At 39.5% G+C, this 27,221-nt stretch overlaps 2 protein-coding genes across 3 annotated transcripts; both read right to left on the bottom strand.

Annotated features, from left to right (window-relative positions):
* Nucleotides 1-66: 66 nt before the first annotated feature.
* igfn1.4 (immunoglobulin like and fibronectin type III domain containing 1, tandem duplicate 4) lies at nucleotides 67-13,238 on the bottom strand. Of its 2 annotated transcripts, XM_035151207.2 has the most exons (24): nucleotides 13,082-13,238; nucleotides 10,491-10,593; nucleotides 8,848-8,970; nucleotides 8,354-8,493; nucleotides 7,927-8,026; nucleotides 7,654-7,729; nucleotides 7,378-7,570; nucleotides 7,132-7,245; nucleotides 6,810-6,978; nucleotides 6,414-6,686; nucleotides 5,924-6,268; nucleotides 5,477-5,533; nucleotides 4,706-4,741; nucleotides 3,976-4,091; nucleotides 3,586-3,727; nucleotides 3,203-3,496; nucleotides 2,806-3,108; nucleotides 2,324-2,503; nucleotides 2,100-2,228; nucleotides 1,903-1,982; nucleotides 1,509-1,701; nucleotides 897-1,193; nucleotides 455-781; nucleotides 67-365 (listed from the first exon to the last, which is right to left on the bottom strand). In XM_035151207.2, exons 2-24 carry the CDS (start codon nucleotides 10,534-10,536, stop codon nucleotides 361-363), a joined length of 3,738 nt encoding a protein of 1,245 aa, XP_035007098.2. In that variant the 5' UTR covers nucleotides 10,537-10,593; nucleotides 13,082-13,238; the 3' UTR covers nucleotides 67-360. The 2 variants fall into 2 exon arrangements, with proteins under 2 accessions (XP_035007098.2, XP_035007106.2); XM_035151215.2 differs by lacking the exon at nucleotides 4,706-4,741.
* A 2,633-nt stretch (nucleotides 13,239-15,871) lies between these two features.
* LOC118104439 (immunoglobulin-like and fibronectin type III domain-containing protein 1) lies at nucleotides 15,872-27,084 on the bottom strand. The gene is made up of 24 exons (XM_035151308.2): nucleotides 26,195-27,084; nucleotides 23,932-23,999; nucleotides 23,658-23,780; nucleotides 23,439-23,572; nucleotides 23,243-23,342; nucleotides 23,099-23,140; nucleotides 22,970-23,015; nucleotides 22,683-22,866; nucleotides 22,473-22,574; nucleotides 22,189-22,351; nucleotides 21,820-22,092; nucleotides 21,123-21,695; nucleotides 20,917-21,041; nucleotides 20,681-20,822; nucleotides 20,295-20,588; nucleotides 19,908-20,204; nucleotides 19,646-19,825; nucleotides 19,398-19,526; nucleotides 19,017-19,325; nucleotides 18,818-18,903; nucleotides 18,500-18,692; nucleotides 17,364-17,660; nucleotides 16,477-16,803; nucleotides 15,872-16,382 (listed from the first exon to the last, which is right to left on the bottom strand). Exons 2-24 carry the CDS (start codon nucleotides 23,981-23,983, stop codon nucleotides 16,378-16,380), a joined length of 4,176 nt encoding a protein of 1,391 aa, XP_035007199.2. The 5' UTR covers nucleotides 23,984-23,999; nucleotides 26,195-27,084; the 3' UTR covers nucleotides 15,872-16,377.
* Between the last annotated feature and the right edge of the window lie 137 nt (nucleotides 27,085-27,221).

Below are 27,221 nucleotides of genomic sequence, written 5' to 3'. Positions count from 1 at the left end.
GGTGAATTTAGTGAAAGATGTTTGCACAGTCAAGCCTCTTTACAAAAAAGCACAGGAACACCGATGTCAGTTTGTTTGATTTATTGTTGTTAGAAGCTCATATATTTGACAGATGTCTCAATTATTTACTAAACAATTAACTACAGTAACAATTACGATTCATTTGCATTTAAAAAAAAAAAAAAATGTATTCATCATGATTTAAAATGATCATTAGATCATTTTAAATCATTTGATCTGCTTTTACCTGCTCAATATGTATCACCGGCTTTCAATGCAGTCTTTGCAGTAAAACATTCAATTTTCTTACTTTCCAGAATCTCAGTCGGAGGAAAAGTTGCTTAAAACTTTTTTGCCATTTTAATCTGTGGAGAAAAGGCAGGAATAATGATTAGAACAATAATCATAGCATGAACGTCTGAATACAGAAATCTACTCTTAGGATAAACCTTACCTCTAACAACAAGTTTAGTGGAACACTCTGCCTTTCCCAAAGAGTTGACCGCAACCACCTTATATTCACCACTGTCTATTGGCCGCACTCGGAGGATATACATGGAGCACACTCCGAATGAGTTGGTGATGTAGTAGTTTTTGTCTGAGTTGATGCACACGTCGTTCAGGAACCAGGATACCGAGGGTGTAGGACTTCCCCGGACAGCGCATGTCATGTACAGCTGATAACCTTTAGGTGGAGCGTGGACTTTGAGAGGAACCAGGATGGATGGTGACCTCTCAAAGGAAATGTCCTTAGAATTAAATCCTTTCGAACTTACATTAACTTTAAGGGAGAGAAAAAACCAGACATTTTTTATTTAGAAATTGATTGTTACTTCAAATGCAAGATGTTACTGTGATTACATGATGAAACATTGCCGAAGAGGGGAACATCCCACCTCTGTTGCTGTTGGCGCCCCATGTTGGTGACTGAGACGGATCTGAGAGGCCAACGTCGTTCTTGGCGTAGATCTGGAAGTGATACTCTATCCCGGGAAGGATGTTGTTGGCTGTGTATGTGTTAGCGCTGAGGCGGTCTGCCATAGTCCTCCACACTCTGCTGTTGGAGTCATGTTGAGATACCACATAGTACAGGCGGTTGTCGAGCTCCTGGTCGGGAGAGGGCGCCCACGATACCACCACTTTGCCGTGGACCGTCTGCTCCAACTCCACCGGTCCTGGAGTCTTGGGTTCATCTGAGTACAATAAGAGGCAGGTTATACTACTGAGAGAGGAAATAATCGTTTTCTAAACCTTTGTCTTATTTGAATTATTTTTCCCCCGAGTTTTGGGGAAATGGTTTTATTTTCCAATTGACACCGGGGTGCCAATACATTTGTGTTTTTGGCATTTAATAGACAAAATGTTTCCCAACCTAATACAAGACATTAACTAATGTTCCTGAACAGTGGAACACAATGAGGGTAATTGAAAATAATTTCCACCAGTAGTTTCAGCACATAAATGCCACTTCTGTTTTCATAGTCTAGCACTCTGTTACTTGTCCTTACCTGCGACTCTAACCTCAACGTCAAACGAAGCCTCGCCCACAGAGTTTTTGGCTGTGATAGTGTAGATGGCTGAATCTGACCGCTTCGATGAGGGAATGACAAGCTGAGACATTCCCTCTGTATTAATGATATCGATCCACTGGGATAATGGCTCATCCTCCTTCACCCAAGTGATCTGAGGTGGAGGCTCAGCCTGGAGATATTAACGTCAGATAAATGAGATAAAGTGTGAGACATAAGCAGTCGCATCACAATGTGGTAAACTCATCACTCAAGACATGACATGGCTGGATTGGGGCATAAAATCCAACAACTGGAACCGACTGATGGATTTTAGATTTACACCGAGCAGCAAGGACACTGTATGCAAACCAGATTTTGGATTTATTCATACCTCATAGCAGATTTTGACCCGGGCAGAATTTCCTGCTCTGACGACAATGAAGTCCTCTGGATCTTTGAAGCAAGGTCTCACTGAAAGGAAAACGCAAGCTCACAGATTATGAAACGCAGACAAGGCAGCAGACAATATGTGGTGGGACAACAAGGTTAAATCATTGATGTGCACCGTGAATATGCTTTTGTACGTACTGTTGGGATTCTTTGCACACACCATTGCAGAAGGAGGGCTTAGATCTCCAGATCCTGACTCGTTGATTGCCGCAACCCTGAACTCATACTCCGCTCCCTCCGTAACATCTTTAACAGCGAACTTAGCATCTAGATATAAGATGAATAGCACAGCGAGGACAAAAGTCAGGGGAAAAGGAGCATTTTTCGCTGTCATATGTGATATGTATGCTTTTGTTTCTGACCTTTGATAGGTTCGTTGAGTGCATTCAGGGCCATCCACTCATTTGTGTCTTTCTTTCGCTTCTCTACTTGATAACCGATGATCGGTACCCCTCTGTCGTCCTCTGGAGGGGTCCACGTCAAATTGATACACGTCTTAGAGGCACTCACCAAGTTGGGAGCACCGGGTGGACCAGAGAGTACTAGGAAATGATGAGTAGTCTTATTAATCATGTAAGCGCGGGTTTAATGATTAAGAAGTAATTAAAGACACGAAATGCATTAAGAACTCCATGGTGTTACTCCCTAACCCTTGCACAAATAAATCCTCTGAGATAAACCTGTTTTTATTGTGGGATTTCTACAACAGCTGAATAGTGTGACAGACAATCTGAAGCCATCACAAAACCTATCTAAAGACATTTTCATTTATTACAACCTGAGGGAGATTATCATGGGACTTGCTGAGGAAAGCTAAATGAGACTTCTTCTTTCCTGCACTCACTCATTATGCCAGCCATAATGCTGTCAGCTGTCTCCAGGGCATCACTGAGGCCCTCAGGGTTCTCTGCGTGGATACGGTAGTTGTATTTCTTTCCATGAGTCACATTCCTGTCTCTGAAGGAGGTCCTGTCAGCTAAAACATCCCCAAGTTTCATCCACAGACTCTGTCCTGTCTGCTGTCGTTCGATGATATAGTTGGTGACAGCCGAGCCGCCGTCGTCCTTTGGAGGGTTCCATTTGATCTCGATCACAGATGAGGTGGTTTCGACGGTCTCCACTGGACCCTCTGGTGGGCCTGGGCGATCTGTCAGAACAACACAGTGTAGCACTTTATATGCAGCTCACACAGTGGTTCCTAGTAAGGTGCAAGTTTTGTATTAGATTCCTTGATTTTGTACCAAGCACGATAAGCTGAGATGTGGCCTCCACAACTCCAAATGGGTTTTTGAGCTGTATTTTTATTTCGCCTGCATCTGTCCGCAGGCAGTCTCTGAGGAGCAGGCGGCTGTGATTGGGCTCCTTCAAGATCTTAACTCCTCCCCCATCTTTGATCTCGGTGCCATCCTTAAACCAACTGACCATCAGAGATTCCTGAGGAGTGTAGGGCATCTTGAAAGCAGCATTCTGCCCCACTCTTACTATCACAGGTTTGGCGAACTTGTGAAGGTCGTCCGGGTCAAATTCCGGTACATCTGTAAAGCAGAGAGTAATTAAGTTTAATGCATTTTGCAGCAGCCATTTCGTACATGTTCTGCAATTAAGGGAGGAAAGTAAATCATACCTCCTACAGTAACCTTTCCTTGTGTACTCTGCTCCCCTGACACAAAGCGATAAAGTCCAGAGTCGTCATCTGTGCAGCTTTTAATTGTCAGCATGTGAGAGGTTCCTTCTTTGGTTATGCTGACCCCGGCACCTGAGTTTAACTAGCAAATTAAAAGGAAAAGGGAGACCTTGAAACTTTTCTGTAATGCATAACTTAAATTTAATGAAGTACTTGTGAACACCATTCCAGAGACCATTTGTTAATTTGCAGTTTATACTGTTGTGATGAAATATATCACGGTTTAAAGATTGTCTTAGTGATACACTTACTCTAAATGAAAGTGTGAGATTGCAAATTGTAAGATAGGAATGACGTAATATGATAATAACAGATATTCATGGACTTGACCTGCTCTCCATCTTTGAACCAGGAACCATCACGCTCCATGTTCATCTTCACAGGTAATTTCGCTGTCTTTCCACGAAGAAGGTAGTTATCCGAGAGTCCACAGGTGAAGACGGGCTCTGGACAACGTGAAACAAAGTTACCCTTTTCTTTCCGGGACCATCATACTGAAGCTACACAATTCGGTTATAGTAATCAACCTTTTATAGTGATCAATTTGTCCCGGGACAAAAGTAATCACTATAAGTGGTTTCCACTGTATTGGAAAAAGTCAATATCAGTCGGGGTCTAAACGTCATTGTTGTTTTGCACAAAAGAAAAAGGTTAATGATATTGTATGCAGTGCTAATATAGTGCATAGTTTACATATTAGATCAGGCTGTTCTGTTCGTAAAGTTGATGTTAAATACAAATGACCGTAAGAGGCAAGTTAATGATTTTAAAATCAAACATAATTACTACAAGCAGCAAATTTAAAGTTTTTGCAAACCTTTACAGAAACCCAGTGGCCTAAAGCAAATCTTTTAGTCTTTGATTAGTCTTTTAATATCTGCGTTCTTGTTTGTTGCTCAGAGGTAAATATCTGGCATACCACCTCCTGCAACTGCCTGTGGTGGATCACCACCAATGGCTTCCTCAGCTGAGTGGATAACAGCAACAACAAGAGTAAGTCACGTGAACGAGCTTTGTTCAGTCACCTCCTCAGTTTTGTTTGCACCACTGTCTCTCTTACCTTCTACCAAATCCCCCGCTGCTGTCGGTGGTTCATCTGAAGGACAGGCAGTTTGTAAACACATCTATTTATCTCGGCTTTAAGTATTAATTCATAATACCTTCTACAAATCCTTCGCACTTGACATTGTTATGACCATTTTCCAAAGTATGCCATTATGTCATACGTTTTTGATTGTGTTTTTCAAGGTTTTGGAAAGTGTTATAAAGAGTTATTTTAAGACATCTTAATGTGTCTGGGGGGGGGGTGTTTAGAAGTCAGCTGGCAGTGAACTTACAGTCTTGAGATACAGGATCAATGTTAAGGTCATGTATGTTTTACAACTGTCCCAACCAGCCTGCACTTATGTCTCATGATAATGGTATCAACAACAAGACCAGACATGACCTTAAATGAGATGGATCACATAACTCGGGTATGTTGCAGATCTCAAAATAGCCTCATGTTCTTTGCATAAAATATTTAAACACATTTAAAAGCACTTGTAATCCTATGTTATCAGTCTTTTCGCAATTACTCATTCATACATCTCATCTAGTAACTGTGATATAAGCTTGAATTGAAATTAAAATAATAAATTGTGGAAGAGGGATAATAAGTCTGCATTTATCAATTCCCTTCTTCCAATGTTTTAATAAGTTACAGCCTTACTCAGTTTGAGTGAAATTCAAATCAGCACAATTAAATCTAAATTAGAAAAACAAAATCGCTTGTTTAAATCCTGTCATTCATCTTTAACTTCATGCAAAGCTTATCTAAACAGTTTCTTACCTGTGATCACTTCCCCCACAACTGGTGGAGCCGATGTCACCACTGCCGGCTCGCTCACTGTTTCAATCAAACATTACAACTAGTTAGTGGTCACCATTATCAGCAAATTGTCATATTAAGCATTACATGCAAATTGATACAACAAAGATTAAATCTCAATTAATTATTTATTTAATTCATTCATTGTTTTGTGTATAAAGTGACTGTATATAAATAATACATGTCTGTTATATTTTCTTATAGCCTAGGCTGACTTCTTTAAATTAGCTTATTTAGACACTGAAATACAAAAATCTTGATGTTTCCTATGGTTTGTAAAGTTAAGAAAATATATACAATAGTTACAAAAATCTGCTTAAAGAGAAAGGCAGGAACTAAAATACATTAAATAGGATTAAACACAATAACAATCCTGTTTAAAAAAAAAACTTACAGCCTAATTCTTACCTGGTTCGGGATCTTTTTGTGCCTGAGCTGCAGGAGCTGCAGGAGCGGCAGAAGCTGCAGGAGCGGCAGGAGCTGCAGGAGCTGCAGGAGCTGCAGGAGCTGCAGGAGCTCCAGGAGCTGTAGGAGCTGCAGGAGCTGCAGGAGCTGGAGGAGCTGGAGGAGCTTCAGGTGGAGGCGCAGCAGCGGCCACTTCTTTAGCAGCTTGAATCTGTTCCTTTCTTTCTTCTCTTTCTTTCACTAGTTTAACTTGTTGTTCTTGGGCCACTTTCTGCAGGTCCACTCCAGCTCCTCCAGCCCTCGTGGTTTTCCTTGCTGCTTTTTTCCCCTTTGGAGCATCTTTGTCAGCTGATTTAGGAAAAAACAAATTATTTGCCATGGGTTTACATTTTAAAATGCCATAATATGACTGGACCCAGCCACATTTTTCTCAATATCACTCCCTTACAAACTTGATTATTATCAGTCAGTCTTTTAATGGAGTGAATCGTACCCTCAACAACAAGCCATGCGTTACAGGATTTTATTCCTGCGCAGGCTGAGTAAATTCCTTTGTCCACCACCATGCAGTCTTTGACCACCAGTCTGTGAATGAGCTTGTCCTCTGAAACCTCGATATCGTGCTTGTCCCCTTGTTCCAGTGGCATATTCTTGCCAAACCACAGAATCTTGGCGAAGGGGTTTGACAGGACACACTCGAACACGGCATCTTCTCTCTCCTTTGCCTTCACTTCCTCAAGTTTCACCAGGAACTCCACCATGGGGACTTCAAAATAACAAGTTATTAGTTTTATATCAATAATATTATCAACATCTACATAGAAAAAACATTGTTTTCCTTTGCTTTAATTAAGGTTAATAATTAACTGTATGCAAGTATGAAACTTACTTTTAAATTCAGTAGAAAATATATTCACATCCTCTACATCCAACTGGTACAGTCCAGCATCTTCTGGCATAAGGTCCCTCATACTGAAAACATACTTTCTCCCCACTTTCTTGAGGCTGTGCTTTATCTTGTCTCCCAACTCCTTTGTATATGGAACCATTACACCATCCTACAGGGGAAATATACAAGAAATATTCACTTCTGGGTTCATGGTTGAAATTGAGGGCGACTGCTCCTGATTTCTTTGGGGTGACTCCCCCAAACTGTAATGCGGTGATATGTAGAAGGGCGGCTGGACGTGTAATTGTGTTTCCACACTAACCTTGTAAAGGAAGATGTGGCTGCTCGCGTCAATAAGATCCATGTCGACCTCAAAGGATGCGGAACCATCTGCATTGACTTGAATAGGCCTCAGGTTACACAGTTCCTTGATGAACTGGGACAGAAACGGAATAAGAAATAAGTATCAAGGGAAAAGAGAACTGACTTTACCTTCTGTTATCGCAGCATGTGTAGTCGATATCACGTCTCATAGAAAAAATCAAATCATCAAACAAGTGTCACAAACCTGAGCTTGTTCTTCCTCCCTCTCCTTCTTCATTGCATTCAGTTTCTTGAGCATACATCGGAAGTCAGTGATTCCAAACTCTGCACAGATTCTCTCGTAATCTTTCTTATCAGCGCTGATTAAGAGCTCCCAAAACTTCGGATCATTCTCCCCGTCTTTTTTCTCAAGTTGCTCAGACTTGGGACGGATCTTACTGGAAATTGAAAATAGGATGAATCGCTTAGACAGTCTTGTAAATCTGTAGAAGACACCGTTAGTATAGAAGCTCAAACGCACCTTCTCCTCTTTAGCACATTCTTAAAGTTTTCTTCAGTAACTTCTGCTGTTTGTTGCTGGTTCTTCTTGAAACCAACTAAAGGCAGAAAATAGGAGAATTAACTTTATCATACAGTGTTTTTAAACAGCCTGCTGAGTGTTGAGCATTGGAATGAGTGGCCTACACCAAAGGGTTTTCAGTCGAGAAGTATCACATTTAGATAAAAGTGTAAATCACCTTCTATCATATTTCACATTACTTTTTCTTTTGCATTGCCAACAAGTAGCCCTTACCCTCAATAACATTCAGTACGACCGTGACCGTGGCTTGTCCATATTCATTTTTGGTAAAGCATTTGTAGATGTCAGCTTGATCCGGCATGACATTTGGCATCTGAAAGAACCAAGACATGCTAAATATAATGGATATAATAATAACTGTGTTAGTTGGTTTAATGCAAAGTAACACCGCTTCCACATTTTCTGTTTATGTACCTCCAAAGGCTCAATGGTCAAGCTGAAGTAGGTTAAAGTGTCACTGGTCTGTGAGCAGTTAAATGTTTCCAGTGTGTGTTGATAGGACTGACTTCCTTCAGAATGTAAAAAAAAATCAAAGTGATGGTCTGAAGACCAGGATGACCTTGATGCTATTTATTTCTCTATAATTTTCTCCATGCTGCTGTACAGTCTCAATGCGATTTGATAACCCCATATCGCTTGCCTCAAATGTATGCTCATTGGAATTGGCATCGTATTTGGTCTGGTATCTTGAAGTATCAGACACATCTCCATTGTTTCGGCCCCATGTGACAGTTGGCTCCGGGTCTCCGGTGACAATGGCTTTGAAAAAGGCAAATTTCCCTGTAAAAAAAGATAAAAAGGTCACCTCATGTTCTAAATCACCTGGAAAAACAGTAGTATGATTCTTATTAATATACACAAATACATATTATAGCTTACACTTTAAAAACATAGAATTCGTGGTATGATAACACAATAAATCATTTTTTGTTGGTGCTGTTTTTACTCCAAATCAGGGTGAGTGTGTGTTAAACTTTATCCGACTCTTTTATGCATCTAGGTGTTGAATGTTGCAAGGCTGTGCTGCTAATGGCCTTTCACACAAATTCATGGATTAAACCATTATGCAGAATCATGTAAATTCCCCCTTGGAGTATTTTGTGTTAATAATGATTCTGTAGCAGTCAGTCCTACCCTCTTGGATGGTCAAAGCAATTGGCTTGCGGGTGAAGTCTGGGTGGCTCTTTCCTTCTGGCAGGGTCTCAATAAACTGTGTAATCATCACGCCGGGGACTCGAGATTTTTTCTTGAACCCCGCTGTCAGTGGAAAATGAAGCGTCAGTGACACAATACATTTGGCACTTAAAACATCGAAAATAATCACCATGATTATATCCAGCCGTCAATCTGTTGTTGTTTTTGTAAATCGGATCATCACTCGCATAAACAATGTGGAGACCCATTCTAATACATGACATATTAGAATGTTCCATGTTACTCAGTTAATCGTCACTTGGATCTAAACGGTACATACATGTGGCTCTGGTGCAGTAGATGAGTCTTGTGTCAGTCGACATTTGCATTTATATTACGTTTATCTGTTTAACCTTTTTTCTTGGGAATCCATGCCTGATATTCAACCTGAGAGCAGATATGTAGTGATGCATCCACATATCTTTGCACAGAATATATGTGCACGTAATGTACAGCATACTGCAGATCAGCTTTTCATGCCTTCAGCAGCAGTATGGAGATAAAAAAAACTGCTGTTGATTACCATTACAATTCTCTGCATCTGGACCTGATAAGGCACACGGGAAAGAGCATGTACAGCACACGTCAACATGGTGTTAGAATTAGATTATGGATTGACATGAAGTAATTCAACTGAGAGACGAGAAAATGCTGAAGAAGAATGGGTGTATACACTGATGTCTTTACTGTCACTTGCCAATATACAAAAATACATGTGCTTATGGGTTCGGCTGTCAAGTATTATAACTCCTCTGCTGTTCAGTGTACAGTCTTTTGATCATTCTCCAATTAGTCTTCACCTACTTTATAACCTCCCATTGGCCTTGAATACACAACGTGCAGTCAAATGGTTTCTGATGGAAAAATTGTGGACTTTCTGAAGAGAGTTTTATTTGAATATTACTATAAATTACGAAAGCAAATGCTTTGTGACAGAGTAGGAGCCTTGATAATGAACCAAACTCAACCATTTGATGCATCAAACAGATACATAATTCCACAAATTATGACAAGTCAATCTTTCAAAATTTTCTTTAGATTGATTCATTAAAGGTTCAGTGTGTAGAATTTAGTGACATCTAGTGGTAAATTTTCATGTTGCAGCCGAATACCCCTCACCTCACCCTCCCCTTCCAAACATGGAAGAGAACCTGTAGTAGCTTCAGTTTCAGCCTTCTATCAATTCTGTTTGACTTTGACCAGAAAATGTGTCTTATTATTTTAAGACGTGTTAATTGAAGATGTGAAATATGATTTATACATATTTTGCACACACCTAATATGGCTTTCCTAACTGCAACTGCATCCTAAGATAATCAATAATAAACATGTTGTAAGTTAGTGTAAACTGTTGTTGTTATAATAATTATTACAAATGTTTCCTTTTAGATTGAAGGTTGTTGGATCCACTATTTACTTCAAACGATTCTCAGTTTTTCCCTTCAGGTTCAGATTACAGGCTTTATTTGGTTGCTTGTCACTTTCGTGTTTGCTAATGGATAAAAGACCAAAGATTAACTTCTCACAATCTTGTTGTTTCTTAAAGACTCCTGCAGAAAATAAGATTAGTATTCAATGTTTACCTTGGCCAGATGCGGTCCCATCCATCAGCTTGGCTTTTCTAAACATCCCGGCTCCTTTGATTTCAAGATTGATTTAGAGATTTCTTCGGAGAGATTTCTCCAACTATAAAAATAGGATGGAGAAAGTATAAGTACATTAGTTGCAGCTCAACTGATCAATTCAAATAGCAGGAAAGATGTTTTTCTCCTGAAAGAAAGAAAATCTACAGTAGACTTCCAAGAGACACACACTTTATTCAGGAGGAGATTTTAACAGAGAACTCCACTTCACAACCATCTAAAACCAGTGATGAAAATTTGAATAATTAGAAAAAAATAAACTTTGGCTTCATCTATCTTCAGTAAATGATTTTAAACCACATCATCTAATCATATTCTAAATTATTCTTTACTGCAAGACTGAAGAATTTACTTCTCAATCACAGTGTGGGTTCAGATGTTATTCTGTGGTGGAGGTGAGTGTGAGAATCGCCTGGAGCTAGAATATATTTCCTGGCAGTTCCTTCCCTGTACTGTTTATTCTCCTCACAACTAAATGTTGCTGACGTTGTCTGATCTCTTTGCTCAGAATGAATTCCTCCTCCTACAAGACCAGTTACAACTATAACTAAAAAACCCATGACAGGTGTTTGGGTTTGTGGTGGTAGTGAATCACTGGATTGTGCATTTTACATGAGCGGCAGATTTATGCGTCTCTGATCTAATAGGAGAGCAGGGTGTAAAAGCAGTACAGCAACCAGACTGTAATATAAAGCCTCAAGGTGAATAAGCAAACAAACAGACACATGCTCTCACAGACTGACTGACTGACTGACTGACTGACTGACCAACTCACTAACTGGCTGTATTGTCAGTACTGGAGTGTCTGTTGCTTCCCGCTGTAAGTTTCCAACATGAATTCAAGCTAGAGAACTCGACTGTACTTCTTTCAAACGTAGATTCACTGGCTCATTAGCTAAACCAGATTGTTGGACCAATTTCATAGTTTTCAACAAACCACTTGTTACAGTGTTGACCATTCACACGTCGAAATTTCGATTTGTCAGCCGTTAAACACCTCTAACCCTCTTGAGTGTTTGCACAAACCCAGCAACTCCCAGTACAGCCGCGTGATAGTCTAGAGTGTCGATAGCACACGGCTGTTGAAAGATGAGAAAAGTCGATTGTAATTTGATAGGTCACATGCCACATAAAACTGTTGAGCATCTCATCTTGAACATCTTAATAGGCTTGTAAATCACTGATGACACGAGTGGATCGTACAGAGCTGGATCCTGCTCACCACATCATCTATATCTGTAATCTGAGGCCGAAAGAAAAACATGTAATTGATATTAATTACACCCCGACTCTTGATAAGTCAGCTTTAATTAACATCTTGCTCGGTTTTGTCAATACAGCAAAAATCTGTGTTTAAGTTTGTTTTATAATTTCCAGCGCTACAATGTGATGAAAAAAGTTTTGTCCCAATTAGGCTGCGACTACACTTGGGGTAAATAAGAGGAGCACTTTCCATGACTACAAATTGCATGCCTTTTTAAAAAATGTCTTAAACAGAGGTTGCACACAGTTCAAATTCTAGTACTCATTAAACATTTGAGTTGCACTTTCAAGGTTTAAAACTTGCTCCGTGTACTTGTCTTCTGACACGGTCCCACGCTAACGGCCCCCTTGCCGTGAGAGCTGATTTTTTATGGGTTTCATGTGACCAGTGCTGAAATATAGCACGGGACGGTGTGCGCAGTGACTCGAGAGCATCATAAAAATGCTTAAAAGGAAGACACAGCCAAGGGCATGTTCCAAAAGCATGTGGCTATCTATGGAGATGGTGCTGATGATGTGCAGACGCTGACAGTGGCATTTTTTCTTAATTTGGGTTATGTTAAGGGCCCCTCTTGCCTTTTTTGGTTTGTAATCAATATTTTTCAGTAGTAATACAGAATAATATAACCCAGAAACAATTGTGTTGTGGTAAATATAGAAATATATTGAGTTTGAGAAAGGATGCTCCTAAAAAGTTACATTTTTAAAGCTTTTAGATGATTAAAAAGACATAAATTTGCCAAACGACTGTAATACTTAAATACCTTAAACGTCCCTTAGATATATAATATAATTAGTTTCTAAATATTATTGAAATAATTTGAGTTGTCACATTTACAAATTAAAGTAGTATTGGTAAGATCTGGTGACCACACAAACTGCTATTGAAAATGGCCTTAGTGTATTTTTACATTTTCTAAATTATAGGAAATTAGCAAGACGACCTTTTGAATTCTAATTAACATCAACTAAAAACTGTGAAATAACAAAAAATAAAAACACATTTGTACAGAGCCACAAAATTAGGAAATATATATAATAGAAATACTGTACTATATCAGATCCCTTGACAGTCCAGGCAGTTTAATTGCGTTTACAGGCAGACACTTTAAACACTTTGCCAAATTAACTATTATAATGCTTGGACGAGATGTTAGGAGTGCATCAGTCGCAGGATTAGTTCTTTGTGAAAGACTGAAACCAACTTTCAATAGTAAAACACCTCCATCTAAGACTGGTGCAGATTGTGAGATGAATGATGAACTTACCTCGGTTCTCCTGTGATCCTCTTCAGTGGACGGCTTCCCGGTGTGATATTCGAGTGTTGCCTCCGATGCTCTACAAGCCTATTAAACCCTTACTGGAATGCCAATGACCCCGCGACAAGCACCCACGTCGTCAGACTTGGTGCCTGCCAAGAAAGGGGATTGCTTTTTTGTTTTTGGCATAAATCACAACTTCTAGGGAGAGCCAAAGCCTTACTCTGGGATGACCATGACCTCTGGTTGATAAATGCTTGATCTTCAGGGAAAGTCCAAATAATTTTTGTTTTTTTCATTTGGAAAATTGAATTAATCAATTTTAGATATGGTTATAAAACATAGGTCCTCTGTTGTGAATTATACTGGTTGTAAAAAATTGTTTTTATTTTACTGTTTTTTAATATTCTCTCCTCATGTTTGGCATCCTGATCCTTTAAACTAATCATTTACAACTATTGATTATTGCTTTCACTTATTAAATCTTGGCAAGTCAAATGTTAGCAAGAGAAATGTTTGTGTAGCTTTAAATTTGACTTTTAACACAAACACCTTTTTGGGTTTTTCGTCTTTGTTCTGATTTGTCAGTGTCTCTTATGTAAGTCAGTGTCGTCATAAGACGGAGCTGCTGAGTGTTGACAGCCGAGTATGCCCGTATTGACACTCTTGTGAAATTACGAGAACAACAAAACTTCATATGAATGTTCAGACGCGCTAATGACTCCTATTGTCTAAAAATACTTTGTGTTTATTGCAGCCTTGAATAGCAATGGTGACAGAATGAGCAATAAGTGTGATCTCATAGCGTCATTTGGCTGCAGACGTGTCTTTGGAGCGGAGTTCTTTTAACGTTACGACATTTCTTAACCTGACACACACCAGATGGTTTGTCACATAGAACCATCTGGGAAAGCTACATAGGAAACTGATTGGAGAAAATACAGACGTCGTTGAAGCTAATTGGGATAAAAGTTTCATCTTAATCTTAGTATATTTACTTGTTACAGATTGATACAATCATTAAAGCCAAAAAGAATAGTGAATTAGATATTCTTTTCGAAAGATTTAGTTATTTCACCATTTTTGTTCACCAAATCCTCCTCTTCTTGCAGTGGAGGAATACATGACCCTGGTTGAGAAGTTCATAGATTGGTATGCTAGCAGCCACCTTCAGCTCAACATCTTGAAAACCATAACCTATATTTATAAAGATGGATGACATATTGCCACGTCCTCCCATTATCAAAAAATTAAGCCAAGTTATTCTGGATATGCACCAATGGATCGACTTGGGTCAACTTTTCCTTGTAAATGTCATTGATTCATTGTTAAAACCACATTGTTAAAAGGTAAGTTTGATTGGGTGGAAGTTTCTCCAAGGAGTCACAATTATCTCCTTCCAACATGTTGTTGCTTATTGCTATTAGCAAACTTTACTTTCTTGGGTTGCAGGTTGGATCACAGGTAACACAATGTACCACATTACCACCATAACAGTGACACAGACATTTTAACACCAGGCTTATGAGAGAATAAATAGCAGCTGGAAAAAACGAATACATTTTAAATAAGGTGTTAAATAAACAAATCATTGTCTTATCTTTAAAAATTACTTTTTATTTTTCATGTCACAGAAAAACAACTTTTCAAGAAGAAGAAATTGATTACACACTTTGAGGGCATTTATTTGCGTGTTATTGGTCTTAGTAATAACAGAGCTGTGGTCAGTTTAGTCAAGATTGTGTGTGTGTGTGTGTGTGTGTGTGTGTGTGTGTGTGTGTGTGTGTGTGTGTGTGTGTGTGTGTGTGTGTGTGTGTGTGTGTGTGTGTGTGTGTGTGGATATTTCAAGCAGTGTAATAAAAGTGAATGCGAGGCACAGGAAATATGACTGTTCTCAGGCATGGGAAGCTGATATGAGGAGCTTGATGTTCTTGGAGGCTTTTATTGCAAAAGGTCACCGAAGTCAGGAGCTTTGAATTCTACCATAGAAAACAATGACAAGGAACGTTATATAACCCAACGCTGCATGGACGGCAGTAACCTCATCTGTGTCTGTGTCGGCGGACTTACATTTTTCTATTTCTATTTCTATTTATTCATTGCAGCAAATTGAAATACTTCTTTTACTTTATATGTTATTGGCCTGTGGTCAGTTGCTTCTAAAAGCCAAAGCCAAGTACAGTCAACTCCCAGTGAAGGGCTGTGTCAATAACAAGATGCCAAGTGGCTACTGTATAATGGATAATTTTAGTCTGTCGCCGGACCCTTGCACAGGAAGATGTGCAGTTGTTTGCAAGGTTGCGCTTGCAAGTCATGCACAGGAATTTTTTTTATCATTTATGACTTTCTATTATAGACTCACATCATCCCCTGAAAGCGCGCGAACACATGTTCGCCGTAAAAGAGAAATTTGAAGCCATGTGACAGTTGGCAGAGCGGAGGCAGCTCACGTGAAGTTATAAAATGAAAAGACACGATATATTTACCTCCCAGTGGGCGACAGTTACGTGCCAAACTGAATGTAACTGCAGCAGACAAACCACTTCATATAGTCAAGTACTTGTAAAGCTTTGGGAAGGAAATTATATATTCTTAATTACTTGATGAATGTAAATATACAAATATGAAATAAAAGTATATCTTAGGCCGATATAACAAACTTCAGCTTTATATTTGTGATATTTTCATTAGCATGCTGACAAAAGTATTTATCTCAGAGTATCTTGCTCTGCATTGAGTGACCGACTCATGACTGAGTTCAGGTTGAAGTAAGACACTGCAGTTCACTTTGAACAGGTTTGATTTTATTTACATTTTGGAAAAATCCTTAATGATGAAAACATTACACATGAACACACAAAACCACTAAATTTGTATGATCAAATTGTCAATTCTCCAAGAGGTAGTTACTTCAGAAGAAACAGAAAAATATTCTTGTTCAGGAAACAGCAGATGGAAGCTTGTCACAGCTCAAGAAAAGAAAAAAAAAAAAAAATAGGACCATAAATAAACATGTTTGGGTGCCGGATTAGCATTTCACTAATGTTGAATCACAGATGTCACGTCTCAACCTCCTCACTGCGTGTGGAGAATAAATTTAGTAGATTTCCCACTTGACTACGACATTTGTTATCGCTTCCAAACACAAAAAGTCTCTCTTTTAACCTTTATTTTTCTCATCAGAGTTTATTTAAACACATTAATACAATAATTCACAAAAACACTGATAACTGGAGGTTTCAAATTGGCAAATCCTTAATTTTCCGTTATTTTCCACTCGTCTTCAGGATGTCAGGACCGCAGCTTCATTCTGATGTGGAAAGGGAAGAGAAGGGCGTTGTTACAACATATTCCGCCAGAGGATCAGAATAATACTCCAATGTGATGTGTTGGATTTTCTTTACCTTGAACAACAAGTTTCGTTGTGCACTCCACTCTGCCCAGATTATTTTCCGCTGCGACTGTGTAATCTCCACTGTCCTTCGGCCCGACTTTGAGGATCACCATGGAGCAGACCCCACAGGTATTGGTGATGTAGTAGTTGGTGTTGGTGTTGAGGCTGATGTTGTTCCTGTACCAGGTGATATGGGGTCTGGGATTTCCCGTCACTGCGCAACTCATGTAGCACTCGTACCTCTCTGGACTGTTGTGCGTTTTTAGCGGAACGGAGAATGACGGCGGCATCTCGAAGCTGCAGTCCTTAGAGGCAGGGATGCTCACGGTAAATATTTCTGGGATTGTAAAAGAGAGAGAGAAAAGTTAAAAAGATGCAATTGATAATGATCAATGCAGTTTTCACTTCGCGATTGTCTTATTCACTTATCTCAATTCAGTGTGTATATGTGAGGATGCAACATTTATATGAAATGCTGTTAGTTTTAACGGTGCTTTGCAATCTGTTGTACAGTAAAAATGTGAAAAAATGAATTGCGACAAATCGGTGGAAGGCAGTTTTCTGATTATTCTTTGAAATGATCACTCTTTATTATTTTTGGTATTGATTAATCTCCCAATTGTTTTTTTCTCTTTAAATTATTAATCCTATGAAGTGTCCATCACAACCTCTCAAAATAATGAGGTCAGATGCAGCAAATCGTCACTTTTTAGAGGCTGGAATCATTAATAAGGGCTGCAAATGGGGAAAATTTACCAATAACAGGTTTGAGATCCCAATGTGATATGGTCAAGTCTTGTCCAAAAAATTGGCGTTTAATATTGTGTTGATCAATCAGTTAAGTAATAGCTTACATTTTTTACTACACAATTTTGCAACACCGTCGTTTTAACCTGCCTTTCGCTCTCTTCACTTCCCACGTTGCTGACTTGGAGGCTTCGGAAAGCCCCATGTCGTTCTTGGCGTAGACCCGGAACTGATACTGTCTCCCCGGCATGATGTTGATGGCAGTGAACTTGTTATTGAAGAGATGGTCTGCCATGATTTGCCAGGTACGCTTCACGGAATCCCGCTTGGTGAGCATGTAGTGCAGCCTGTCGTCTTTCTTCTCATCTGGAGACGGGGTCCAGGAGACTGTCACTGTCCCCGACACGTTCTCATCCAGCTCCACGGGGCCTGGAGGCTTGGGGTCATCTAGAAACGTGGAGGAATCCAATGTTTAGTATCTTTATGCATTATGTTTCTGCTGGCCACAGAGGGGAAGCCTGCATGCGCACAGTCGTTCTCTTTCTGAATGTTCCCCACATGTTGCTTAAATCCAAAGCAAATTCAGACTATAGTGAAAAAGTAAACACCTTTTATTTCTTTATACACTGTTTATAGTCATTCTTTAGTTACCATTGACTTTTTTTGCATAAAAATCTATAACTTAAATAAACAGTGTGTAAGATTTAGGTGAAAGGGACCTATTAGCCAGAATTGAATACAAAATAATCCTAGGGATATTTTTTCCAGTGTGTTTCATCTAAATTGTATACGTTGTTGTTTTCTTTACCCTAGAATGAGCACTTTATATTTAAATACTTTATAATCACATCAGAGTGGGTTTGCTCTAGGAGGCCGCCATGTTTTTTTACAGTAACCCAAACTTGACAAACTAAACACCTTTTTGAGTTTTTGTGACAACTGAAGGTTTCCACAGGTTCTCTGTAATGTTTGGAAGGGGAGGGTGAGGTGAGGGGTACTCAGCTGCAACATGCAACTCCACCACTAGGTGTCTACACATGGAACCTTTAAACTGCCAAATATTTTCCTAATCAATTGATGAAATAAAGCAAAGGAGCAGAAGATATTTACATTTGTGAAGCTGAAGGCATTATCTATTTGGCTTTGCTGGAAGTGTGACCAAGCATTTTGCCTCTTTCAGAAACCTGAATGATTATACATACCTAAATAATGTCAGCTCCACACAACCTTAGCTACATATTTCACTTTTATCTGAAGGATAAGTTGAATTTTTTTATTCAGTGTACCTGTAATTCTTATCTCCACACTGGAGGTTTCTTGACCAACAAGGTTCTTCACAATTATGGTGTAGATTCCGGTGTCCTGGCGTTCTGATGAGAAGATCATTAGCTGCGATGATGTGTCCGTGTTGCTCACCGTCACATGCTTGGGCACAGGCAAGCCGTCCTTGAGCCAATTAATTATTGGTATTGGAGAGGCCTGTCCACAAGAGGAGATACACAGCTTAAACCTGGGTTGATACTTTTATACTTATTCATAAAATGTTTAATCTGCATTTTCGACGGGATATTGACTCAAACTTTTGTATGATTATTATACTGAACCTGAAAGTTAAAGTTGACTCGAGCAGCGTTCCCAGCTCTCATTACAATGAAGTTCTTTAGTTTTTTGTCAGTGAATTGAGGTCTCACTGTAACAATGTAGGAGGAGAGAATATTAGAGAAAAAGCGATTTAACGATGGTAAAATGTGTCAACGCTTGACTGTAGATAGTTAATTGTCGACTCAGTGTCTACTGACTCACCTGGAGGTGGCATCGCAATGATGTAGTTGTCCAACTCTTGAGGCTCACCGTCTCCACCCTCATTGGTGGCTACAACTCTTACCCAGTACATGCCCATAGACTTCAGACCCATAATAGTGTAAGAGTTGATAATGATTGCACTGGAGTTACAGCTACTCCACTCTGGGTTTTCTGCTGGTCTGAGCTCCACGAGGTATCCTTTGGCCTCATCCTGGACCCCTTCCTCCTCGGTGGGTTTCGACCAGCCCAGAGATAAGGTGGTGTATGTGGAGTCTGTCACCCTCAAGTCAATGACTTTACCAGGGGGCTCTGGAAGATTCAGTTGACGTGTCAGAAAATGAAGGAATTCAACAATAAAGCGGATTTCGGCCTGTTACTCACTTTTTGGATCTCTTGCAAACACGAATTCGGTGGGTGCGCTTGGTTCTCCTGCTCCAGAAATGTTGATTGCTGATACACGGAACTCGTACGCGAAGCCTTCAACAACATCCTTTACTGCGTACGTTTTCGCTGTTGACATGTAAAAATAAAGTCCCACTTTACAAGTTCGGATCTAAAATCAAGCCTTTAACAACCCACAACATAACACTGGAGATAGTCAATGAATGTGAAATGTGACTCCAATTAACCTTTAATGGGCTCTTCAGGCGGGTTGACGAGGCCCCACAGATTACTGCCGTTTTTGCGTTTCTCCACGTTGTATCCGGAAATGTTGGTTCCTCCGGTGTTAGTAGGTGCAGGCCAAGCAAGATTGATGCAGTCTTTGAAAGCACTAACAATCTTTGGCACAGAAGGAGGACCAGGGTAAGCTGAAACAACGAGGAAATGGAAAAAACGGTCACTTTTCAATTAGTTTATTAAAAAAGACCACTTGCTTTATTTGAGACTCACCCTTTGTCCCTGCCTGAATGTCGTCTGTTTCCATCATTTCACTGATGCCATGATCGGTTTCAGCCCTGACATGGTAGCAGTACTTTCTGCCATGATCCACATCAGAGTCCCTGTATTTGGGCTCTGGGCCAATCTTGCCTAGTTTTTTCCAGCTGTTGCGGCCGATTTGCTGTCGCTCCATGACGTAGTCAGTGATGGGGCAGCCGCCGCTGTCTTTGGGAGGGCGCCATTTGAAGTCAATGCAAGATGATGAACTTTCAATTATATCCGCAGGGCCCAGGGGTGGGGTCGGTTTATCTATAGTAACACAAAATAATAACTGTACTGATGTGCATGACTTTTATACAAATTAAGAACATGCAGTATCTAAGATTGCAGTTTACAAACCTAAGACATTAAGCTGTGTAATGGCCTCAGCTGTCCCACATTCATTTTTAATCTTAATCTTAATTTCTCCTGTGGTCCTGCGTTGGCACTTGGTGAGAACCAGACGACTGTTTGAGGAAGATTTTTCAATCTTGATGTTGGTGTCGTCAAACAGCTCCTCGCCTTCGTTGTACCACTGGATCTTCATCGGCTCCCGGCCAACAAATGACACATTAAACACTGCCTCTTTCCCAGATTTGATCGTGACAGGTTTTATGAACACAGCGAGGTCATCTGTGTTTATTCTTGGAGGATCTAGTAGAAAAACATACGTCTTTGAAAAATGAGAAGAGCATTGTACACATTTTCAGTGGTTTGCCTTTTTCTTTTGCATCTGATCACAATACCTTCAATAAGTAGCACAGCTTCTGTTTTTCGCCCATCAGCTTCACATCGGTACTTTCCAGCATCCTCTTCTTTGCAGTTTTTGATAATTAGTTTGCGATAAGTCCCGTCTTTAACAATACAGACGTCATCTGTAGCTGTTATCTGTAATGCACACACAGGCACATACGTTAACACACCTAACTCTAACAAGGTGGAAGGTGAAAGCTACAGCTCCATCATCTCTTAAATCCCTCACCTCTATCCCTTCTTTGTACCAGACTCCATCACATTCCTCACTGCTCAGTCTGCACACCAATTCTGCATCAGTGCCGATGATGGCGTTTACATCAGAAAGTCCACCGGTGAAGTAAACTCCAGGGTCTGAAAGAAAGACAAACTTTTAATTTGGAACAGAAAAAGTACTTAAGATTATGTAATGTACTATGTTCTGAAGCCGCTCACCAATGACTGTATCAGGAACAAGTGGGCCTGCCCTCACTCTCTTTCTTTTCTCTTGACTAGGCTGCTCTTCTTCTTCTTCTTCAGCTTCTACCTTTTTCTCTGGTTTTGAGGGAGTAGATTCAGCTGCTTCGGACACTTCCTCTTCCTCCTCCTCATCCTCCTCATCCTCCCCTACAACTGTTTCTGCACCTTCTCCCTCTTCTGCCTTTGCCTTTGCCTTTACCTTTGCCTTTGCCTTTACCTTTGCCTTTGCCTCAACCTTTGCCTCTGCTTTTGGCTTCCCTTCGGCTTCGGCTTCGGCTTCTGCTTTAGCTTTAGCTTTGGCTTCTGCTTCTGCTTTAGCTCTAGCTTTGGCCTCTGCCTTCTCAGCTGCAGCCGCAGCAGCAGCGGCTGCAGCCGCAGCAGCAGCGGCTTGTGCCTCCGCTTTTATCTTTGCAATCATCTCATCCCTCTCTTTCTGTACCTTGGCATTTTGTTCTTGAGCTATCAACAACAGATCAGCACCACCACCACCACCTGCCCGGGTTGTTTTGCGAGCTTTCTTCTTTCCTTTTGCTTTTGGATCATTGTCCACTGATAAAAAAAAAAGATAGACAGTACCAGAACCTTGTAAAGACGTATTGGGCATTTTTTTCATTTTTGATTGACTAGTGTTGAACAATAGGAAAAGATACAATTTGACAAATGTAAACAGTACCTTCCACTATAAGCCAGGCACTGCAGGATGCAAGTCCAACCACTGCTGCATAGATTCCTTTATCCAGTGGCTGGCAGTCCTTCACCACCAACGTGTGGATCAGCATGTCGTCGGACACAAGGATGTCATATTTGTCCCCTTGCTCCAGGGGGGTATTTTTACCCTTCCAAGTGATCTTTTTCATAGGTTGTGAGATGAGGCACTCGAACACAGCGTCCTCTCTTTCCTCTGCTTTCACGTCTTGCATTTTAACCAAGAATTCTAAAGGGGGAACTGTAGGAAACACAAAATTACGGGTTAACGTGAGATCTGCTAACATTTACGTACATTTTAATTCCGTAAATGATAAATTAGGATGCATTATCTTACGCTTCAAATCAGCTGAGAAGATCTTAATTCCATCAACCTCCACTTCGTACAATCCCGCATCCTCCATGTCGACACCATTCATGCTAAACATAAACTTCTTTCCCACTTGCTTCAATCCGTGTTTTATCTCTGTTTCAGCATCAAAAGGGATCATAATTCCATCCTGTTCAAACATATGAGGTCATACAAATGCATAATAATGTATATTGTGTTGTGTATATATGTCACATTATATGCTTTCATCTATTAACTAGAAAGAACATATTTAAGATGAAACATCTCACCTTAAATAAGAAGATTTTGCAGATGGGCCGTTCAACTTCACACTCTGCATCACCAGTAGGTTTCAATTCAACGGCCTTCAGGCGGCAAAGTCTTTCCACCACCTGTTGTCCAATAGAAAGTTATTTGAATGTTGGTGTTCTTGTATTTTATGCCACTTTATTATGAGGCTGTGTCGGTTTACATGAAGATGAAGTTGAAACACACGTTACCTTTTCCGCTTCTTGCTCCTTCTCTTCCTTCATCTCATTTAGTTTTTTCAGCATCCAGCGGAAATCAGTGATACCGTACTGTGCACAGATGCCCTCATAGTCTTTCTTTTCTGAACTCAGCAACACTTCCCAAAACTTGTCATCGAGTTCTGGTTTTTCCTCCTCTTTTGGCTCAGTGTCAACCCTCCAAAAGGATGAGAGCATAAATTACTTTAAGGTAATAATTATACATAGCAAGAAAAAACAAAGTAAAGTTTGCCCTTGACCTAAATCACAGCCATACTTACATTGTTTTCAAGGACTTTTTGAAATCCTCTGGTAGTTCTCGGACAGCTGCAACACAACAAGCAGCACGGTTACAGTTTTAATTCAGTGCACGATTGACTGTGTTATTATAAAGTAATTATAGTGTGTACCTGTTCTGGATTGTTGCAAAGCTTTGCTCTTTTTGAAGCCAACTGAAATGGAAAGAAATACCTTCAAGTGAGACAGATGTAATATATCATCATAATAAATTAGTTTGGATTGAATATATCCTGAAATAGAAGCTAGTGACGCACCTTCAATAACATTAAGGGTTGCCGTGACAATTGCTTTTCCAAATTCATTTTCTGCCAAGCACTTGTATGTGTCGGCTTGATCCACCGATACATCAGGCAGCTGTCATTAGATGCATGGAGAGAACATTTTACTGAAGTTGTTTAGTTGTTGTTATTTGAAAGAAGCGTTCTTAGTGACACATTGTCATGACCTCACCTGTAGCTGCTGTTCACCAGAACCTGTATCGAAGGAGATGTTGTACCCTTCATCAATTTCTCCATTGTTTCTCAACCAGGTCACTGTTGGTGTTGGTTTTCCAGTAACTACTGCTCTGAAGATCGCCGGTTTTCCTACAGAATCGGCAACGATATTATCTTAGAAATCGGCACAGTCGAGTGAAATGAAGTTGAACACACGTATTTTACTTGACTTTACCTTCTTGAACTGTCATAGCGATTGGTTTCCGAGTGAAATCTGGCGTGCTCATGTCTTCTGGTAGTTCCTCCACATATTGGGTGATCATAACTCCTGGCACGCTCGACTTCTTCTTAATTCTCACTGTCATTAAATGAGACGAATGGCATTATTTACAATTGATGAAGAACTTAAAGAATCATTTGATTGAACTACATTGCTTTAAGAACGTTTACAACAAATTGAATGATCTTGCAACTTGTTATTTGGCAATGTGAAGTGAAGTGTTACTCACCCTGCCCTGGAGCAGTTGGCTCCTCATCTTTAGATTTGCGTATCTTAAACATCTTGACAACAGCTTCTCTGTCAATGCACAGGTATTACAAAAACACTGTTTAGTTTGCATATGCATCATTTACTCAGTCTTTATTTTGAAAATTCTACATTTATTTAACAGATTCATTCGTTCCCATGTCAGTATGATGGGATTTCAGGGTAATCTTCATCTGATGGAATGTCTTGGCCACTTGTTAAACTCCATATGAATTCCCATCTGTCGGTCTGAATCTCCCACAGATGGTCTGAATCTGCGCTGGCTATCGCTCACCACTGTTTAACTTGTGGATTAAGGCAGCGTGCTTACTTTAACAACCTGATGTTAATGCACTTTTAAGTAAAGCCTGTCCTTGGAGGAGACAGCATAGATGTAAAGAGACACGATTTATTCATTATTCCAAAAACAGAAAGTGTGTTAAATAATATTTCAGTGTGAGTTTTATGACGAGACGTCGCTGCTTAAGAGAGTGAAACTTATTTTGGGCAAATCGTGTAAGGATGCATGAGTTAGTAATTCGATCTGTACTATAAATGTAAGAATTCCTGAGATCACAGAGTAGTTGACATTCCTGAGTGACTGGCCTAGTTTTGCAGTCAGTAGGTCGAGGTATGTGTGAACCGTCTCGCATGACTCAATAAGTGGTGTAAACAGCTGACATTTGTCACAACCCTCTCTGTATTAGGTGCTGTTCTCTTCCTCCTTCACCTTTCTGAAGGAATTAGTTCATTAATTAGCAGATTTCCTGTTGCTGGTTGAAAGTCATAGTTTATAGTTGTCTCATTAAGTCAAAGTTGTAGAGATTATAAAACATTTTAATGACCATCTTAATCACGTTAAATGGCTTATTGTCATTATTGTTTATGCAGTGTACATGACAAATTATATTATATTAAATCAGCAAGCACTAATTTAATTATTTGTACTACAAAATATCTTAAAAACCATGAAAATGCTAATATTATACTGAAATGTGACATGTGATATAGAAAGAAAACTGTTTGTTTCTGCTTAAAGTATTTTTTAAGTATATTTATAACCAAGATATAATTTGAGAAGTAGAATTTGACCTAGGAAAAAAAAACCATGTTTAAATATTACTACTTCATACAGAATGTTGGATGCAAACATCTTATTGTATCCTGAATATAAAGTAATGAGACCACTCGGCCTTGTCTGTGTAAATCGTACTTACTTTTGATGATCTCATTAGTCCACTGACAGGAGCCTTTTGTTTTTGGATTATATTTGATGGCCCCTTAAACTATTCGCATTCAATTTAATAACGATTAAAATAAGATCCAAGGTTCAATGGTTTATTGCCTTATCACCGTGAATATTTTTGAATTTGTCTTCGTCAGCTTAGTTAAACAAACACATGAAAACCAAACTAGCAGAACCACCCACTCAAAAGCATGTGATACATCAAACAAGTGTAAAACAGATGCAATAACAAAGGGTGAGATTCAGCTGTTAACATAACAGTGCATTTATTAAACAATGAATCAAGTTAGAATAAAATTAATAAAATATTCTGAGTTGTGTCAAGTTCCCGCATAGTTAACTGATTTGTACATGGTGCACTGCTGTGAACCTATATTTTTAGCTTTCCCGAGGGTTTTATGAGTGAACTGATTTATGAATAACCTGTCAGGCCCATGTATTCAATTTCTGAGCTCCATTTATTAACGGCACAGTCTTGTGCTCTTTTTATTGTGCGGTAAAAAGCTTAAATATAATACCAAGGAACAAAAGAAGGAGTGATTTTCAGTCAGAACACAGTATAAGAGTGTGAGTTTAAAGGGTCTTTTAAAGGCTCTGCTCTGTAGTTCAATCACCAGCTTCCACTGTTGTCTCACATCTGCACTGACTTTTTCTTTTTGTTCGATTTAATGCGTTTACTCAATAAGCTCTGACAGTTTGTGAAAAGCAGGTCAAATAATCCGCACTATCACAGTTCAACTTCAGAGGAACTGAAAATGTATAAATTGGTGTCAATATACCATTTGTATAAGATTTCTGACTTGCGTTAACTTTTTAGATGTCAATCTAAGATCTTATATAATTTAAAACAAAGTTGATATTACATGTCAACTGTGTGTACGTCAAATAGGGTCATAGAATATACACCTATCTAACACACATTAGATGATAAAATGTTGAGGATTTTCTCATATCTTCATATCTTTAATCACATTGTTTGATAATGATGATGTGTACTTACTTGTTTGCCAAGTAAACTGCTGTGTCTGAGTTGGGTGTTGCCAGGTTCCAGCTGACTCCAGAGTGTGGGCTCTCGGTTTTAAGAGGCAATAAAACCTTTCAGAGACACGCAGAGCCCCTGCTTTTTCACTGTGGCTCGTGCGTATAGGTTTACTTATGTGCACTTTGGCCCTATGGTGCCATAGGCTCTTGAATACGGGGCACCAGAGGAAATGCAGCAGCGAAGCTCCCTGATCCCTCCCTCAAAACTGGAATTGAAGCTTTGCTCCTGCAGCAGGGTGCTTTCGGCTGCCCATGGGAAGTGACATATAGAAGTGGCTCACCATTAGCTTAATTGCACATGTGGGCTGCCTGATCTTCATCCCAGCATTTAACAAGAGTAAGTTAGGTTAAGTGTCATTTCAATTTCGATTTATTAGCTCATTTCATTAATGATTTGTGTTTGGTTTTGTGTGTTATACAAATGTCAGAGTTAATGAACCATTATTTTCATATGTTGGAAGCCTGTTTTCAAAAGTAGACACTTTGCATGAATGTTCTCACTTGTTCACTGACATTGTTTTGGACAAAACAAACAAAGCATCAATATGATACTTATGATCTACACTTATTTTGAGTGTGGTTAAACCCTAAACAGAACATAACCAAGTTAGCATTTATTTTAGCATTGTAATAAGCACTTCTCTTGGAAACTGAGTGGTGTCATCCTACACTGGTCAGTCGTGGTTTAGCCCAGAGTGCAACTGTTGACCCTCTCTTCTTCAGTGACACTAAACTGGGACTAATGTCTGACCGCACAGAACTTCTCCGAGAGGTAACACAAGAAGACTGAACATAAATTACTCCCATAAACCTTCACGGAGGTGAACAAGTGAGATGAATTCTCTTATGTAACACTTTATGTTTAACCTAGAAACCATAGCCATAATATGCTAAAGCCACACATGTATACAATCATAGCATTTCTATTCATTTTTACTTTTAACTGTTTTGTTATGTTTATAAGTGAAATGTCGATTTCAAATTTC

This window comes from Hippoglossus stenolepis, chromosome 3, assembly GCF_022539355.2.
Source record: "Hippoglossus stenolepis isolate QCI-W04-F060 chromosome 3, HSTE1.2, whole genome shotgun sequence".
In the NCBI taxonomy this organism is placed as follows: Eukaryota; Metazoa; Chordata; class Actinopteri; order Pleuronectiformes; family Pleuronectidae; genus Hippoglossus; species Hippoglossus stenolepis.
This window is presented reverse-complemented; position numbering and strand designations above follow the sequence as displayed.

Bases quoted from the DNA above. Each gene is read 5' to 3' on its own strand.
- igfn1.4 (XM_035151207.2), bottom strand. From the start codon at position 10,536: ATGTTTAGAAAAGCCAAGCTGATGGATGGGACCGCATCTGGCCAAG. The intron at 7,730-7,926 runs GTAAGGGCTACT...TTCTGCCTTTAG, and splicing joins CGTACTGAATGTTATTGAGG to TTGGTTTCAAGAAGAACCAG. The intron at 6,979-7,131 runs GTTAGTGTGGAA...TTTCCCCTGTAG, and splicing joins GCCACATCTTCCTTTACAAG to GATGGTGTAATGGTTCCATA.
- LOC118104439 (XM_035151308.2), bottom strand. From the start codon at position 23,983: ATGTTTAAGATACGCAAATCTAAAGATGAGGAGCCAACTGCTCCAGGG. The intron at 20,589-20,680 runs GTATTGTGATCA...TTTTTCTACTAG, and splicing joins AGCTGTGCTACTTATTGAAG to ATCCTCCAAGAATAAACACA. The intron at 19,527-19,645 runs GTTAATTGGAGT...ACATGTCAACAG, and splicing joins GCCTGAAGAGCCCATTAAAG to CGAAAACGTACGCAGTAAAG.